At 41.4% G+C, this 16,574-nt stretch overlaps 1 protein-coding gene across 1 annotated transcript in view; it reads right to left on the bottom strand.

Annotated features, from left to right (window-relative positions):
• Nucleotides 1–5,591: 5,591 nt before the first annotated feature.
• LOC309556450 (uncharacterized protein) overlaps nt 5,592–16,574 on the bottom strand; it is a gene marked incomplete at both ends in the record, with an annotated part of 28,117 nt that continues 17,134 nt past the window's right edge. Inside the window, 2 exons of the mRNA XM_082258909.1 lie at nt 5,592–6,471; nt 6,617–6,733. Of these exons, the coding sequence (XP_082115035.1) occupies nt 5,592–6,471; nt 6,617–6,733 (997 nt within the window). The remainder of the gene's footprint in view (nt 6,472–6,616; nt 6,734–16,574) is intronic.

The raw sequence follows: 16,574 nt of genomic DNA, 5'->3' as shown, positions 1-16,574 counted from the left end.
TCAGGGAGAGCTAGTAGGGAACTGTTCTCCAACCATAACCAGGCCTGGGCTTGGTTCCCAGCTTGGACTGGGTGGGGGATTGAACTTTTGAAGCGATTGAACAATTGTGGATAAGATGTTCAATGAGTCAGTTGAAGCAGTAAGGGAGATTACTCAGGGAGGGACAACAACAAATGAACATCCTTGTACTGCAGGAAAATATGGCACTTGATTATCTGTTAGCTTCCAAGGGGAGTTTCTGTGAATTCGTAGGAGAAGACTGTTGTACCTGGATAGCAGATACCAGCTCTAGCTAGTGAAGGTTGAAATCCTTTTAAGGCTTTGGGAAGTTTTGGGGATTTCTTGTTCTCCATTGGATCTTGGTTGAAGGAAATAGGAGTATATATACTTATGTTGTTTTTGTTTCTATTCCTTCTTATACACAGTGGTGATATTTTCCTGTTGTCTGATCCATCAAGTCACCAAAGTCCCAGCAGACGACCAAATCCTTATTGCTGAGACGAGACTCTCTGAAATCCAACCCATGCACCAAATGCTGAAGATTCCAAATTGACCGATGATCAATATGACCCACCACCTCATGTCCTCCCTCTGAGTAACCTTTCGAAAAATGGAACCTACGTGTCAACATTTGTTTTCTTTTGAGTCTACGTGCCAACACTGATTCTGTTATCTTTCTTTGTGAGCATATGACAGAGAGGCAGGACTGTTGTGGAAATTTTATTAGGACTAGTGTGGACATTTTTCAGGATGTGTTTTATTTAGCTTGTCATGGCTCCTGTTGTCGGTTTGCTTTCAATACGCTCATAGAGCATGTACGGGCGAACCAGCATTGAGGAAAGACTACTGGTGGTGAAAACCTTCCTTTAGATGTGTAGACGTGTTCGCACTACATAGTCATCTCCTCCGGCAAACACGCCATGACGCCATGCGCTATGCACAGGTCTGTTTGCCGGTAGAGATCTATTTGTATTGCGGTGTGGTGTTCAAGGTTCAAGCAGCAAGGATATGACCACCAGGGGGGGCCCCTGTATAATGTGCAGATTTGTTTGCTTGGCGGGGATATATTGGCTCTGTAAAGTCACAATCGTTTCGATATCTATCTGCCTTTATGAAGAGATACACGCTCATATCTTTCTACTGTGTCTGATCACCACAGTGGAAACCGCATTGGCTCTTTCCCTGCAGATAGCCTCACGTCTGTGGGAACAGTAGTATAATCCTATTAGGCATTGTTCTCTGAGCCTTGCTGAATGGGATTCAAGCTAGTAGTAGTGGCGGGAGTGCATGCTTGAGTTTGATCAAAGCAGAGTTCACGATTCTACACGTTGGTTTCATGATGTAATGTTAGGCACAAATTCTTCTACACATAGGTTTCAACGCACCAACGGCAGTAAGCCGTACATGCTGTTCTGCTTGTTCACGATCATGTACTCCCCCTTTCTATTGTATATTTGAATGTATACAGCTGTGTCATTGGCTGATTCTATGATAACTTATGTGACTGTACATTTGTAACTGATTGGCTGATGTTGTATAGCCATCACTTCCTGCTGTTATGTCTGTGTTGTCCCATAAATAAATGGAGCTCAATGCTTTAGGCAGGACATTCTATCGAGCATCCAATGTGATAACAGCCTGTGTGTCTATATTACTGGGAACTGCTGGGTGTGCTTCATCACCTTATACAAAGGAGCTGAGAACTGTGCTTTTTAGCACAACGGGATTAAGTGCGCTTGGCGTATATTAACCACTTGCCGACCGCCGCACGACTATCTACGTCGGCGGTCAGCCCCTCACAGGCAAAGTGACGTAGGGCTACGTCGCTTGCTTGTGAGGGTCTAGGGAGCGAGCGCACGCCCCCGGAGGCGCGCTCCCGCTCCCGCGTGGTCACGGACCCCCCCGCGCGTGTGACCGGCGGACCCGATGTCCGCCAGCCACTCTGCGATCGGCGGGGGAGAGGGAGAAAGTCAGGCGGCTTGTGTAAACAAGCCACCTGTCATTCTCCTCGGTGTAAAAACACTGATCACACGGATCTACTATGTAGATCCGTTGATCAGTGTCCTTACAGCTCAAGCCACAGCCAATCACAGTAGAAAGCACGCCCCTAGGGACACACACAGCCCCTCCCTCTCAAATAAAGTTAACCTCTTCACTACCAGTGTATTTTTACAGTAACAGTGCATATGTATAGCACTGATTACTGCAGTAATGTCACTGGTAACCCCAAAAGTGTCAAAAATGTCAGTCAAGGGTCCGATCTGTCCGCCGCAATGTCGCAGTACCGCAAAAAAAATCACAGATCGCCGCCATCACGCGTTAAAAAAAAAACAACAAAAATGACAAAAATCTTTCCCTTTGTTAGTAAACGCGATAACTTTTAGGGCTCTTTCACACGGGCGTTCCGTATGTCCGTTTTTCATCCCTTCCGATTGCGGATGAAAAACGGACATAATGCAAGTCAATGGGATTGCGGATGTCGGCGGATGTACATCCGCTAACATCCGTTTATCGTCCGGTCCGCTCATGTCCTTTTTTTTGGACTGAAGAGAACCCTATTTTTCCTCCGTAAAAAAAACGGAACGGACACAAAACGGATGTTAGCGCTGACATCCGCTCCGATCATATCCTTTTTTTTTTTTTTTTCCAATAAAATACAGTATAATATGTAAACTTTGACCCAGGTAGTGGTCTAGTGGTCTAGGAAGTGACAACAACCACCAGTTACCACACCCCAAGTACCACACCCAATACAAGCAGCAGTCATGGCCCGTGATGTGTCCCACGAACGTCTGATCCAGCTAGTACATGCCAGGCCTGGCATTTGGGACAAACATTGTACCGAGTATAGTGACCGGATCACCAAATCCAGACTGTGGGAGGAAATTTTCAAGGACGTGACCCCCAACTGGACCTCCTTGAGTGATAGGCAACGTCGCATACGTGGTAAGTGTATCTTTTGGGGGGATGTGAGGGTGGGGTTGTCATGCTGAGACTTGTGGTCCACCTAATTGTGACATATGGGTGGACTACATGTCTCAGCATGCTAAAAGAGACAGATAGGTGAAATGTAAAGTTATATTACCGTATCTTTCACTGTTCGCTTGCTGAGACTTGTGGTCCACCTAATTGTGACATATGGGTGGACTACAAGTCTCAGCATGCTAAAAGAGACAGATAGGTGAAATGTAAAGTTATATTACCGTATCTTTCACTGTTCGCTTGCTGAGACTTGTGGTCCACCTAATTGTGACATATGGGTGGACTACAAGTCTCAGCATCCTAAAAGAGACAGATAGGTGAAATGTAAAGTTATATTACCGTATCTTTCACTGTTCGCTTGCTGAGCCTTGTGGTCCACCTAATTGTGACATATGGGTGGACTACAAGTCTCAGCATGCTAAAAGAGACAGATAGGTGAAATGTAAAGTTATATTACCGTATCTTTCACTGTTCGCTTGCTGAGACTTGTGGTCCACCTAATTGTGACATATGGGTGGACTACAAGTCTCAGCATGCTAAAAGAGACAGATAGGTGAAATGTAAAGTTATATTACCGTATCTTTCACTGTTCGCTTGCTGAGACTTGTGGTCCACCTAATTGTGACATATGGGTGGACTACAAGTCTCAGCATGCTAAAAGAGACAGATAGGTGAAATGTAAAGTTATATTACCGTATCTTTCACTGTTCGCTTGCTGAGACTTGTGGTCCACCTAATTGTGACATATGGGTGGACTACAAGTCTCAGCATGCTAAAAGAGACAGATAGGTGAAATGTAAAGTTATATTACCGTATCTTTCACTGTTTGCTTGCTGAGACTTGGGGTCCACCTAATTGTGACATATGGGTGGACTACAAGTCTCAGCATGCTAAAAGAGACAGATAGGTGAAATGTAAAGTTATATTACCGTATCTTTCACTGTTCGCTTGCTGAGACTTGTGGTCCACCTAATTGTGACATATGGGTGGACTACAAGTCTCAGCATGCTAAAAGAGACAGATAGGTGAAATGTAAAGTTATATTACCGTATCTTTCACTGTTCGCTTGCTGAGACTTGTGGTCCACCTAATTGTGACATATGGGTGGACTACAAGTCTCAGCATGCTAAAAGAGACAGATAGGTGAAATGTAAAGTTATATTACCGTATCTTTCACTGTTCGCTTGCTGAGACTTGTGGTCCACCTAATTGTGACATATGGATGGACTACAAGTCTCAGCATGCTAAAAGAGACAGATAGGTGAAATGTAAAGTTATGTTACCGTATCTTTCACTGTTCGCTTGCTGAGACTTGTGGTCCACCTAATTGTGACATCTGTCATGTAATTAAGTTCATATTATCCATTTTTCATAGGCAAAAAAATCATCACGAGATGGAGGTCACAAAGGGACCGCTACAGGAGGGAACTGAACGATGAGGCTGAGGAGAGCAGAAGTGGGGCAGGAGTCAGCCAGAGGAGGAGAAGTCCTTTTTTTGAAATGCTGTCATTCCTGCGTAATGTTATGGACTTAAGACCGTGAGTACAAAGCTGTCATTCTACGTAAAATTTAATCAATTTGAAAAGTAGGACAAATAATTTATCAATGTATTGTATTACAGCACCAGCTCCAACATTACAGAAACAGAAGAGGAGGGGGAAGAGGTCACCGAAGCAGAGGCTGACACAAGTGACCATGAATCACAGCCTCAAACTTCTGCACAGGTGTCTCCTCAACATGCTCAAGTCCGCACGCCAAGACAACATGTAAGTAAATTTTACCAAACCTAAGCCCCTATTGTAAACATTTAGTAAAGACAAATGTTCTAACAAATTTCCCTACTGTACAGGTTCCCAGAGCTTCTAGAGGGTCACAAAGAAGAGGTGCTGCACCAACACCAATGGACACTGCCATGATGAGGTTCATGGAGGATATGAGGGCCATGCGTAGGTCTGAATCCATGGACCCCTTCCAAGACTCAAACAATTATGATGCTGCATTCCTCCGCAGCCTATATCATCATTTGGTCCAGACCCCTAATAATAAAAAAATGGAGGTACAAATGCAGATATCTCATGTAACCATCACATGTATAAAAGCTGCAATAGCTGGGGAACCCATACCAGAATATCATTTGTATCAAAGGCCAGTCCAGCATCCAATGATGCCAAGTACATCACCTGGCCATTATGGTTATAATCCATCCTACCCCCCTAACCCAACCCTGCCATATAATAGGATGCCAACCCATACCCTCCCACCATGTGGACCCCCATCCCATGCACCACCATTTACCCAGTCAAAGCCCACCAGCAGCCAGCAAACGTCAAGCTCTCAGGACTCCTACATGTCCCAAACGTCTGCATCTTCCTCATCAACGCATTTCGGGAATGCTCCAAGTCCCTATTATCAGGACTTATAAGGTTGACTTTGGATTTTGAATTGTCTTTTATTTCATATTAAAATCACAGAGGTTGTTATGTGTGATGCTGTTTAAATAAAAAAAAATTTCTGACAAAGAATTTGTTTTTATTCTTTTATTGAACAAATGGAAACTATTATATTAATGAACAAAAGGAAAATAAGTGCAGTTACAATCTTTAAAAAGATTACATATGGGCATACTGCCATGGAACCTCTCCTTCAGGGGTCATGAAATAATCTGCGAATTTATCTCGTAGAGCAAGAGCTGAATGGTTCGGGCGCAGTCCATCATATTGCACAGAGGGCAAATGTGTTTCATCTTCATCATCCATGCTCAAGCCTTCTTTATCACGTACGATATTGTGCAACACACAACATGCTTTGATCACTTCTTCGGCATTATCCACTTTAAGTTGAATGGCACTATGGAAAATGCGCCACTTGTTTGTTAAGATTCCAAATGTGCACTCAACAAACCTTCTTGCTCTACTCAGTCTGTAGTTAAAAATCCTTTTTTGGCTTGTTAGATTATGTTTGGCGTATGGCCTTAAAAGGTGACGTGAGAGGGCAAATGCTTCATCAGCCACTAAAACGTGAGGTATAGCTGGTCCATTTGTTCCTGGCAGTGGCTTGTCAGCAGGTAGGTTCAGACGTCCATCTAACAGCCTTCTACCCATAGCGGATGTCCTGAAGACACGGGAGTCAGCAGAGCTACCATATGCACCAATGTCCACCATAATAAATTTATAGTTGCTATCACAGATAGCCATCAGCACCAATGAAAAAAAATTTTTGTAATTGAAATAACTGGAGCCTGATCCAGGAGGCATTCTAATCCGCATATGTTTCCCGTCAAGGGCACCAAGGCAGTTGGGAAATTGGGTCTTCATCAGGAATCCCTCAGCTATTTGCAACCACACATTTTCATCAGGGACAGGCATTGCAATCGGTGTTAGCTCCTCCCATATGGCCTTGCAGGTGTCATGAACGATCATTGATATTGTAGAGATCCCCAATAGAAAATAATGGTTCAGACACGTAAATGTCTGCCCGGATGCAAGAAACCTAGGCATAAGGAAATTAGACAAGAATTAACGGAAAAGTACATTTTAGTTGGTAATTTCATGTTATCTGACATTTGCCCCTAGCATATAGCATGACATATAGCATGACAACAGCATATAAAGCATGACAACAGCAGCTGACTTACCTGAGAGTCACTAGCAGACGCTCCGCTGGCGGCACACTGCGTCTCATATTGGTGTCCATCCGCTGAAGACGTGGTAACAATTTCTCCAAGACAAAATCAAATGTCGTTACGTTCATTCTGGTGAAATTGAAAAATTTAACCGGATACCGTCTTAAATCCGCATAGTGTAGGGACAGAAATCCCTCAGAGGGCCTCTTTAGCATCATCGGATGAACCCAATAGGTGCGACGTTTTCGCTGAACAGTCTTCCTCCTCCGGCTCTCCACTCCCCTCACATAATACAGTAGCATAAGACATGTGACATCATCCCAAAATCGGGAAGGGGCCATTGCTCGCTTTGATATAAATCACAAGAAATGAGACACAGGAACACACAGGCAGACACACTGTATGCACACTGGGACCACAAAGCAGCATGGGAAACCCAATGCATGCTGGGTTAAGAGCAAAGTGACATGGGAAATTATGAGTCATAAAAAAAAAGGATGAAAAACTGATATGAAACTGATGTAAAACGGATGGAAAATGTATAGAAAAATGATAAAAAAAAGCATGTCAGCGGATGTAAAACGGACGTCGGCGGACAAAAAACGGACATCGGCGGACAAAAAACGGACGTCGGCGGACAAAAAACGGACGTCGGCGGATGGAAAAACGGACGTCCGCGGATGTCAAACTGATGTAAAAATTGTCATCAGTGTCCGTTTCATAACAAAAAAAAAGTGACGGAACTGAAGATAAAAACGGAACGCCCGTGTGAAAGAGCCCTTACGCAAACCAATCAAAATACGCTTTTTGCAATTTTTTTTACCAAACATAGGTAGCATAAAACAAATTGGCCGAAAATGTTAAAAAATTTTGATTTTTACATTTTTTTGGGGGGGAATTTCATATAAAAAAAAGTGAAAAATATTGCTATTTTTGCAAAATGTACGCTGTTTTTTTGTTTATAGCGCATGATCAAAAAATCGCACAGCTGATCAAATACCACCAAAAGAAAGCTCTGTTTGTGGGAAAAAAAGGACGCCAAATTCGTTTAGGTACAGCTTCGCATGACCGCGCAATTGTCCGTTAAAGTCACGCAGGGCCAAATCGCAAAATACCCCCTGGTCAGGAAGGGGGTAAAATCTTCCGGGGCTTAAGTGGTTAATATCCAAAAGTGCACTTATTAGCGCAACAGAGTTTTTTGCGCATCAAGCATACATTAAGATCCAATTCACAAACAAGCGTAATGCCAAGAAGCTGCAAACATTGGGCACCCTCACTTGATTCAAATTTACCAACTTCAGATCTCTGCTGACAAAGCTCAAGTTCTTCCCCATTTGTTTTTGCAGTAAAGCTGCACCAAGTTAGTTGTTAAACCCTTTTTTACACAGTATTCTAGTGAGTTCACACTGGCTAACTTACTTCTCATTTCATCTCCATTCGGAATACTTTTTATACAGTTGTCTTCAAGGCACCATGTCTATTTCAACACGTGGATGAAAATATAGAAATCGGTGCAACTGTATCAAAAAGAGTGTGTCCTAAAGTGACACGTGCATCACCAATTGTATATATATAAAGTATACATAGTATATAAAAACTATAGATACAAGATGCAAAAAAGGGCAAAGTGCTAAATGGTTAGTGACTGACTACAATATAAAACAAACTTCTATGCATGTGATCATATCAGGTAGTGATCAAATTTGTGTTTTTGCAGTAAATTGTGCAAAATTGTGCTTCACTAAAAATAAATATAACTAAATAAATAAATATAAATAAAAAAATAAATATAAATGGATAAACTAATCTGTGCAAAACAAAACTGGGTGCTAATTTGTGTAGTATCACAATCAAATAGCATCAATTCATGACAAAATCAAAAACGGAAAGAACTTTTTCTTGTAAATATATAGTCAAGTAATAGTGATTTATAAAAGTCCCAAGATAAAGTCCAATAAAGTGCAACAAAAGGAATGTGCAAAAAGTGCAAACTGTGCTGATCTTTCAAAATTAAAGTGCAAAAATGTGCTGACTCTTTAGAGGTCGTGGTGCAGCACCCTTTTTGCTGCTTTCACCAGTCACCTCCTAAAATGACTCACCGGATGGAATGGCTGGTAAAGATATAAATCAGCAATAGTGCTGTTTGTCAGTGTGTAGGTTTGTTCTCCCCCTTCACTTAGTCCTCCTCAAACAGACAGCCATCTAATTCAGGCAGGGATATATCATATATAGGAGAAAGGATAAAATGACATAGTGTGATTCCGTATATAAAAAAAAAATTATTTAATAAGAATCTCACTCACATTTCATAAGTGTCTTCCTGACACTAAGGCTCCATTCACACCTGGGCGTTTTCAGCTCCAAAAACGCTCAAAAGAAACACTTCCAAAACGCCCAACAAGTAAAACCCCATTCATTTAAATGGCCCCTGTTCACATCTGAGCGTTTTGCAAAATGCCTGTAGCTGAAAAAAGTACATGAGCTTCTTTTTGGGCTGATTACCAGCGTTTTTGATAGATGTCAATGAAAAACGCCTGAAAAAATCGTGGTAAAATCGCGGTAAAATCGCGGTAAAAATCGCGGTAAAATCGCGGTAAAAAACGCTACGCTCAAGTGTGAATGCAGCCTTAGGATAAATGCAGAGTTGTAATGTTTAAAACATTATTAGGCGATGCTGTTTTGATAAAAACTTCTCCGGCTACAGTGTATCCCGCCGTGAGATTGAGACTTACAGGCGCAGTGTGTTCCAACGTCCTCGTCCCGCCCAACTAGCTACGTCTAGTTCGTCTAGCGGCTGCTCCTGATTTTAATGATGCTTAAAGTGAAACAATAAAAATGAAAAATTTCTTTATGCACTCCCCGACCGCCCCACTCAGATTTACTGAGGCAGGGAGGCTCGGCTGCTCAAAACCATGTAGATGTACGTGATTATGCGCACGCGGTTTTGGCGGCGCGTGAAAGCTAAGCTGAATCACCGATCTCTCTCTGCCTCCGTTCATTCCATCCCCAAAACATTTAATAAGAACATCTAGGGAACACATTTAACCCCTTGATCACCTCCAGTGTTAAACCCTTCCCTGCCAGTGTCATTTATACAGTACAAGCAAATGGTTACTGGCCTCTGCAGCAAGGAGCATTGAAAGGGCAACGCGTGTAACAAGACACAAAAAGATTCCAAGCTCTCCTTACTGACCAGTCTGTGACCAACTCATTTATGCAGTAACAGTGCATATTATTTAGCACTGATCACTGTATTAATGTCATTGCTCCGCAAAAAGTGTCACGGGGTGTCAGATTTGTCCGCTGCAATGTCGCAGTCCTGATAAAAATCGCTGATCACCGCCATTACTAATAAAAAATAAATAAAAAGTCCATAAATCTATCCTGTAGTTTGTAAACGCTATACCAATTATTATACGCTTTTTGGAATTTTTTTTAACAAAAATATGTAGCAGTATACAAATTGGCCTAAACTGATAAAAACATTTTGATTTTTTTAATTTTTTATTGGGAATGTTTTATAGCAGAAAGTAGAAAATATTGGTGTTTTTTCAAAATTGATACTTTTTTCCTTTTATCACAAAAACGAAAAACTGCAGAGGTGATCAAATACCACCAAAAGAAAGCTCTATTAGTGGGAAAAAAAGGACATCATTTGTATTTGAGTACGACATCGCAGGACCGCACAAGTGTCAGTTAATCAACGCAGTGCCGAATCACAAAAAATGACCTGGTCATTAAGGAGGTAAAAGGTTCCAGGGCTGAAGGGATTAAATATCGTGCCTGGGGGGTCCCCTATTGTGCCTGTAAAGTGGCGCATCTGTATGAAGTATGGAGCCTTCTGCAGCAATACTGACGTTTCTAAAGGAAAAAATGTAATTTAAACTTGCTCGCGGCTGTAATGTATTGTCGGCTTCTGGCAATACAGATAAAAAAAATGAAAAAAAAAACAGTGTAGCCCCCCCCCCCCCCCCAGTCCATACCAGGCACTTAGGGTCTGGTATGGATTTTAAGGGGAAATCCATAGCTAAAAAAAAAAAAAAAAAAACGGCGTGGGGTCTCTCCCAGACTTTTATGCGAGCATGCAGCCTGGCAGGCTGGAAAGGGGGGTATGAGCGAGCGCCCCCCCCAAAGCACCTTGTCTCCATGTTGATGGGGACAAGGGCCTCTTCCAACAGTCCTGGGTTGGGGTTGTGTGGGTCTGTGGGTGGGGGGCTTATCGGAATCTGGAAGCCCCCTTCAACACGAGGGCCCCCACCCCTAGGTGAATGGGTATCGGGTACATAGTACCCCTACACATTCACCAAAAAAGTGTAAAAAAGTAAAAACCACAGAACACAGTTTTTGACAAGTCCTTTATTAAAAAGAAAAAATAGTGTTCCTCAAAGTAAATCTATCATCAATCACGATGCCCGCCGGACCCGAAAAAATAATAAAATTAAAAAACGCTTTGCTGTTGAATGCCCGCTCTTCAGCTTTGACAGCTCTCTTATAGGCAAGGGTTGGAGCTACCCGGTTATGTCACCTGGCTATGTCACCTGGCTATGTCACCTGGTGGCGCCGCTCCTTCCGCCCTAACTTGAAGCCACTTGCTCGTCCCCCCTCTTTCCTGGCCTGCCAGGCTGCATAAGGGTCTGGTATGGAGTTTTTTTTTTTTACATTTTGGCTTTGAGTTCCTATTAAAATCTGTACCAGACCCAAGGGGCCTGGCATGGATTTTGGGGGGGGGGGCTTGCCTTTTTTTTTTTTTAATTTTGGCATGGAGTTCCCCTCAAAATCTATACCAGACCCAAAGGGCCCAGTATAGATTTTGGGGGAGATCCCATGCCATTTTTTTTAATTCTGTCATAGGGTTCCCCTTTATCACTTAAATACAGGACACTTTCACCCCCTTCGTACCTAGACCAATTTTCAGCTTTCTATGGGAAATATTGATTAGATTTACATGACACTGCTCCCTGTCTTTAACATTGGCTTCTATGGGAAATATTGGATAGCTTGGCATGGCATTGCTCCCGAACTATAAGTGACAGGGACACAAATCTTGGGGAGCACCAAGAGGAGACCCAGGACTACAACATATCTATACATTTTAAAAGTGGAGTATGCCTGTACACTGCACTGACTGCACTAAACTAACTCAACACACTATCCACTAACTACATGCCTAATCTCTATTGTAACACACTATACACGGCTGCCGTGTAAGCAACAGCCTTACAGTATACAGTGTGGGGCATGAACTAAGCCCCTGAGCCATGATTGGCTAAAGGCAACCTGCCTTTGGTCAATCATGGCTCTGACAGGACATTGTGCTGTTATTGACCAAAGAAGACATGTCAGGTGCATGCTTTGGCCAATCATCAGCAATCACTGCACTGCAACAATGCGGGTGAACTTCTGTGGACACACGAACAGCTGATGTTCAAGTCAAACTTATGTTCGTCTCTAACACAGAGCCCATCCCTACTAATATATAATAAGATCAGTCCGATGAAGGAAGACGATACACAAGCCATGGGTTACACTTAGAATCAATACCTGGTTTGGATTTGTGTGAATTGTGTGAATTGCATGAAAAATTTGTTCCATTACCATAATAGCCATTCTAGAATGAATTTGTGGAAATGGTACTTGAAGGGGAATGACAGAACCTCTAACTAGTTACTTGCAACCAGTTTATAGCTTGACCTGTATCACGTCATTTTAAATGCAGCTCTGACTTATAATGACTTATTTCATTTAAAGTTGCTTTAAGGCTGTTAGTTACAAGAACATTGAGATCTATAAATCACCCCAATGTTCTGACACCTTAGCTTTGTTTCCTGTCCACTATCGCACATTTACTTCCTCTTTAGTTATACTAAGTCTTAGGGTCTAGACAAGGCATATTTTGCAATTTCTAACGAACATTCTGTATTAACCCACTGTTTAACTTCTGAGAGCACTCTCCCCCCTCCCAATTGTATTTCCTGTAGATTTTCTGTATAAGACTTACCTCGCTCCAAATAAAGTTAAGAATGCTTTTGACAGAACACTGGTTGCATGTGTCTTTTTCACAGGATAAAGCATTCTCCAGAGCTCTGCCTTCTTTTACATAGAACAGACTAGACTTTGCTAAATAAGTCAGGGACTTATACTTTACATATACATTTAAGGTATCTAGGGTGAATATAAAGAGAAATCACCTTCAGATTGGGGGCTTTGTCCGGGATTGGAGAGAGAGCGGTCATCACGGGTCCAAGGATCACCGGTCTGGGTAAGGAGATATTTTATTTTATCTGTTTGCCTGTCCGGTGGGACTTGGCCTTTTTTGGCCCTGGTTCCGATCTCTGAGCCATACACCAAACGCTCAGGGAGCGTGTTGGATGATAGAGCGGCTCTGGGAAGACGCTCTGGATTTTTTATATATATAGAAGCTTCAGGGAAGCTGGAATAATAACATATATATAAAGAGGCTTCAGGGAAGCCAGAATATCTTTCAGGGAAAGGTATTATATGTCAGTCTGTTCTGTGTAGAAAACAACTACCTCTTTTCTTGCTTATATCTTTCTATCGTATAGAAACTTAAAGATTTAGAGTATAAGATAATTTGTTTGCTTGATCTAAAAAGGCTTATTTGGTAAGTAGATAAGTCTGTTGATCACGTGATTATTTTATTTCATTTTGTTATGTCATTTGAAAATATTGTCATATTGTATTGGAGTATTATATTGCTGGTTTGACATATATGGAAACTGTATCTATAATTATATATGACTTGTAAAAATTGCGCCTGCTGACTGTTAATATAACACACTGTTCCTGATAGCAACAGTTTCATTATTACTGTAAAAATTGACTGACCGATCGTAGGTTATCAGACAAATCAAGATAAATGTTTATTATGTGTATTGTTTGTTTGTCTATAATGGTGGGAAAGCCTTCTTGATAGCCACTATACCTGGGAGTATAAGGTGTAATATACATACACCAAATGGTTTTTCAGGAGGGTTTTTTAACCATAAAGGAGGGTCTAAGGACCCAGATACATTTAAGTGATTTTGTGAATGTGTAAATATTAGAGACATGTTTTGTTTATGGTTTTGTGAAATTATACTGAAGGTTTAGGTCTGATGCTGGCCATACATGATACAATTTTCTTACAATTTTCAGTGCAGTTTTCTTGAAATTTACCTTCAGCTATGTAGTACAAACGTCTGCCTAATTGAATACAAATGAATGTGTTTAATTTTGACCTCTTATGTGGTTTGTGGTGGATCTAACAGAAAATTGTACGATAAAGAGTTGTCCGGACATGTGTGGCCAGCCTTAGAGATATTAGGATACAAGTAAATCTTTTAGTAAATGTTTAGTTGTAATATAAAGTACATGGAAAAAGCGGGGAGAATTGGTTTATTTATGCCCCGTATTAGTACAATAGAATAAAAAAAAAACTACTTAGAGCTATTTGAAGTGAAAGTGAAAGTCTTTAAACACGTAGATATAGACCACAGCGATTGCCTATAGACAGAAGATGGGTAAGACAATTTGGCGTTTTGGGGCAGATAAGTGTCACTGCTGAGTAGCACAGTCTTCTAATTCAAACATTTGTCATTAATTTAAAGTCACAGTAAATGTTAATTGTAAAACAGCAAGTTTCTGTTTGGGCTACTAAAACTTTGTAAGGTTTTCAAAAAGCCATAACAGAGAGCGATGCAACTGGCTCTTTTGATCTGTCTAAAGAAAAACAGCCTGTCAGGGCGCATTTCCAAGGACCTTATCAGAAGAGGCAAATAAAAGAGTAGGGCATTTTCAACATAGGCCCCCCTACAATAATAATATTACCTTACAAATACCCCTGACCACACCTGCACCCCATGGTTTCATTCTCCAAGGCAGGTGTAGTTTTCTTTGTAATGTCAGACAAGCACAAATTTTTGTGTGTGCTTCTTTAAAGGCCTTATCATATACGCTTTAAGCTTCTACATTCCCTTACGCAAGGGGAAAAGAGGGGGGGGGGGTCACTGCTGCAAATGCACTTCTGCATTAGTTCCCTAATTCAGAACAGTTGTAGAACAAACGGTCTCAGCATTCCTACACATATACAATTATTTTTATAAAATTTTTTAGAAGTTTTGCCATTTATACATTTGTGCCCATCTTGTATGAGCATAGTAATAATGAATAAAAACACTATTTTATTAGGAAAAAAAGAGTTACCGCAATTAGTGTGACCATTGGACCCTGTTGGCACAGAGCCAAAAGTTTCAAATCCGATTAACTTTTTATCTGATTATAGTTTTTAAATTATATTTTATGGGTATCCTCTATTAAAAGAGGGGAACCTCTGGCCAGATTTTTGTTAGAATGGCACGGAAAAAAAAATGTTTTTGGAAAATTGGCACTAAGCCAAAAAGTTTTTTATCTGATCATAGCATGCAAGTGGTATCTGATGTGCCATCTCTACTGACAGCCATACCATCTGATGCTACCCACTTTACAGTGATTGGTTTAAGTATGTAATTTTTTTTAAGCGTCCTATTGGACGAGGAGACACAGCCATCTTTGTTTCTTATTTTTCATTCCAGGTAACTTACCTGGTGTAGAAATGCCTTAGGGCTAAGTAGACAATTTGATTGTCCGCTCTATAGTTCTCCAGACCATGCAAGAGGGGATGGACACCTGCTCATGGGTCAGTCCCGCTACAATATATGGATGACATATGTAGTCACTCTGTGGAGGCCAGTCAGAGCGAGTGAGTTTATTGAAGAAATGTACATGTATGTGGACACAAAGTGTCACAGGAATTATGACAGTAGTGTCAGAAAAGTGTTGTTTACCTTGGTTTTGTTCTCACAGAGGGTGATAGTAGAGTCAGTCATATAAGAAGTGGGTCTTGCCAGCCCACAATGGGTCTTGCCCGCCCACAGGATCATTGCTTGTTATGGATCCGGACTGCTCCTATCTATAATAACATTTTGAGACAAACCACAGGTCCAGAAATGTCACAAGTAATGTTGAATGCGTTTATTTATCTGAAAAATGCTATGGTTGTAGCGCCTGCACTGGGCCTCCCAAATCATGGAAAAATGTTTTGTGTTTATGCAAGGGACAATTGTAAGACCATGCCAGGTGTACTTGTCCAGGAGTATGGTGGTAAACTTTGCCCTATAGTTTTTGTCCAAAGATCATGTAAAGATAATTGTAAGACCATGCCAGGTGTACTTGTCCAGGAGTATGGTGGTAAACTTTGCCCTATAGTTTTTGTCCAAAGATAGTCGCAGTCCAGGTCTAAAGGCATGCCTGAAGTGACTCCGAACATAGCGCAAAGCATCTTGTGAGATGGTAATAGGGATGGCCACATCATTTGCTCTAAGTAGGTCCCAGTTTTAAATGGGCTACTGGTATTAAAGGTTGTGTTACACCACAACATGATGTATAGGCACTGGCAGCCATAGAGGGAGCAGAAGATGTTTTTGTAGTTAATTTCCTGCTCCAAGCCAAAAGATCACACATTATTGAAGCTAAAAAAAAAAAACACATACTACAGAACAGGTTTTAAGGACTTAGGTGATGTTTTAGAAAAAGTTGAGAATAGCCTTTTTCTAAAAGAGGGGAGCTCTTGTGTGTATCCCCGCAGCTTGCGCCCCACTGTTTATTGCCTAGTATTATGGAATAGGACACAGGGGGTGGGAAAGAACATATGAAGTATTACTGACAGTTTACTGCAAGCATATGTTGCTAGATGCATCACTTGTATTAGGAACAAACAATCCAAACATATAAGGCCAAACATGAGCATCTCCAATACCCATCAAACCCATTCACACATCTACAAATAGATTTCACATATAGGCCCAAAGCAGGGAAGAAATAAGAGTTCTTTTTAGTCAAATAGTGGACGTGTTCAGCAGATGAGTGGAAGCTTTTAGGACCACAAAAAGGGAGATACCCACACGGTGGCGTGCATTCTCAATCAGGAGATTAT

Source organism: Pelophylax lessonae (genome assembly GCF_965119305.1).
Source record: "Pelophylax lessonae genome assembly, chromosome: 5".
NCBI classification, from domain to species: Eukaryota; Metazoa; Chordata; class Amphibia; order Anura; family Ranidae; genus Pelophylax; species Pelophylax lessonae.
Note: the sequence above shows the minus strand (reverse complement) of the source record. Positions and strands in the feature narration are given on the sequence as shown.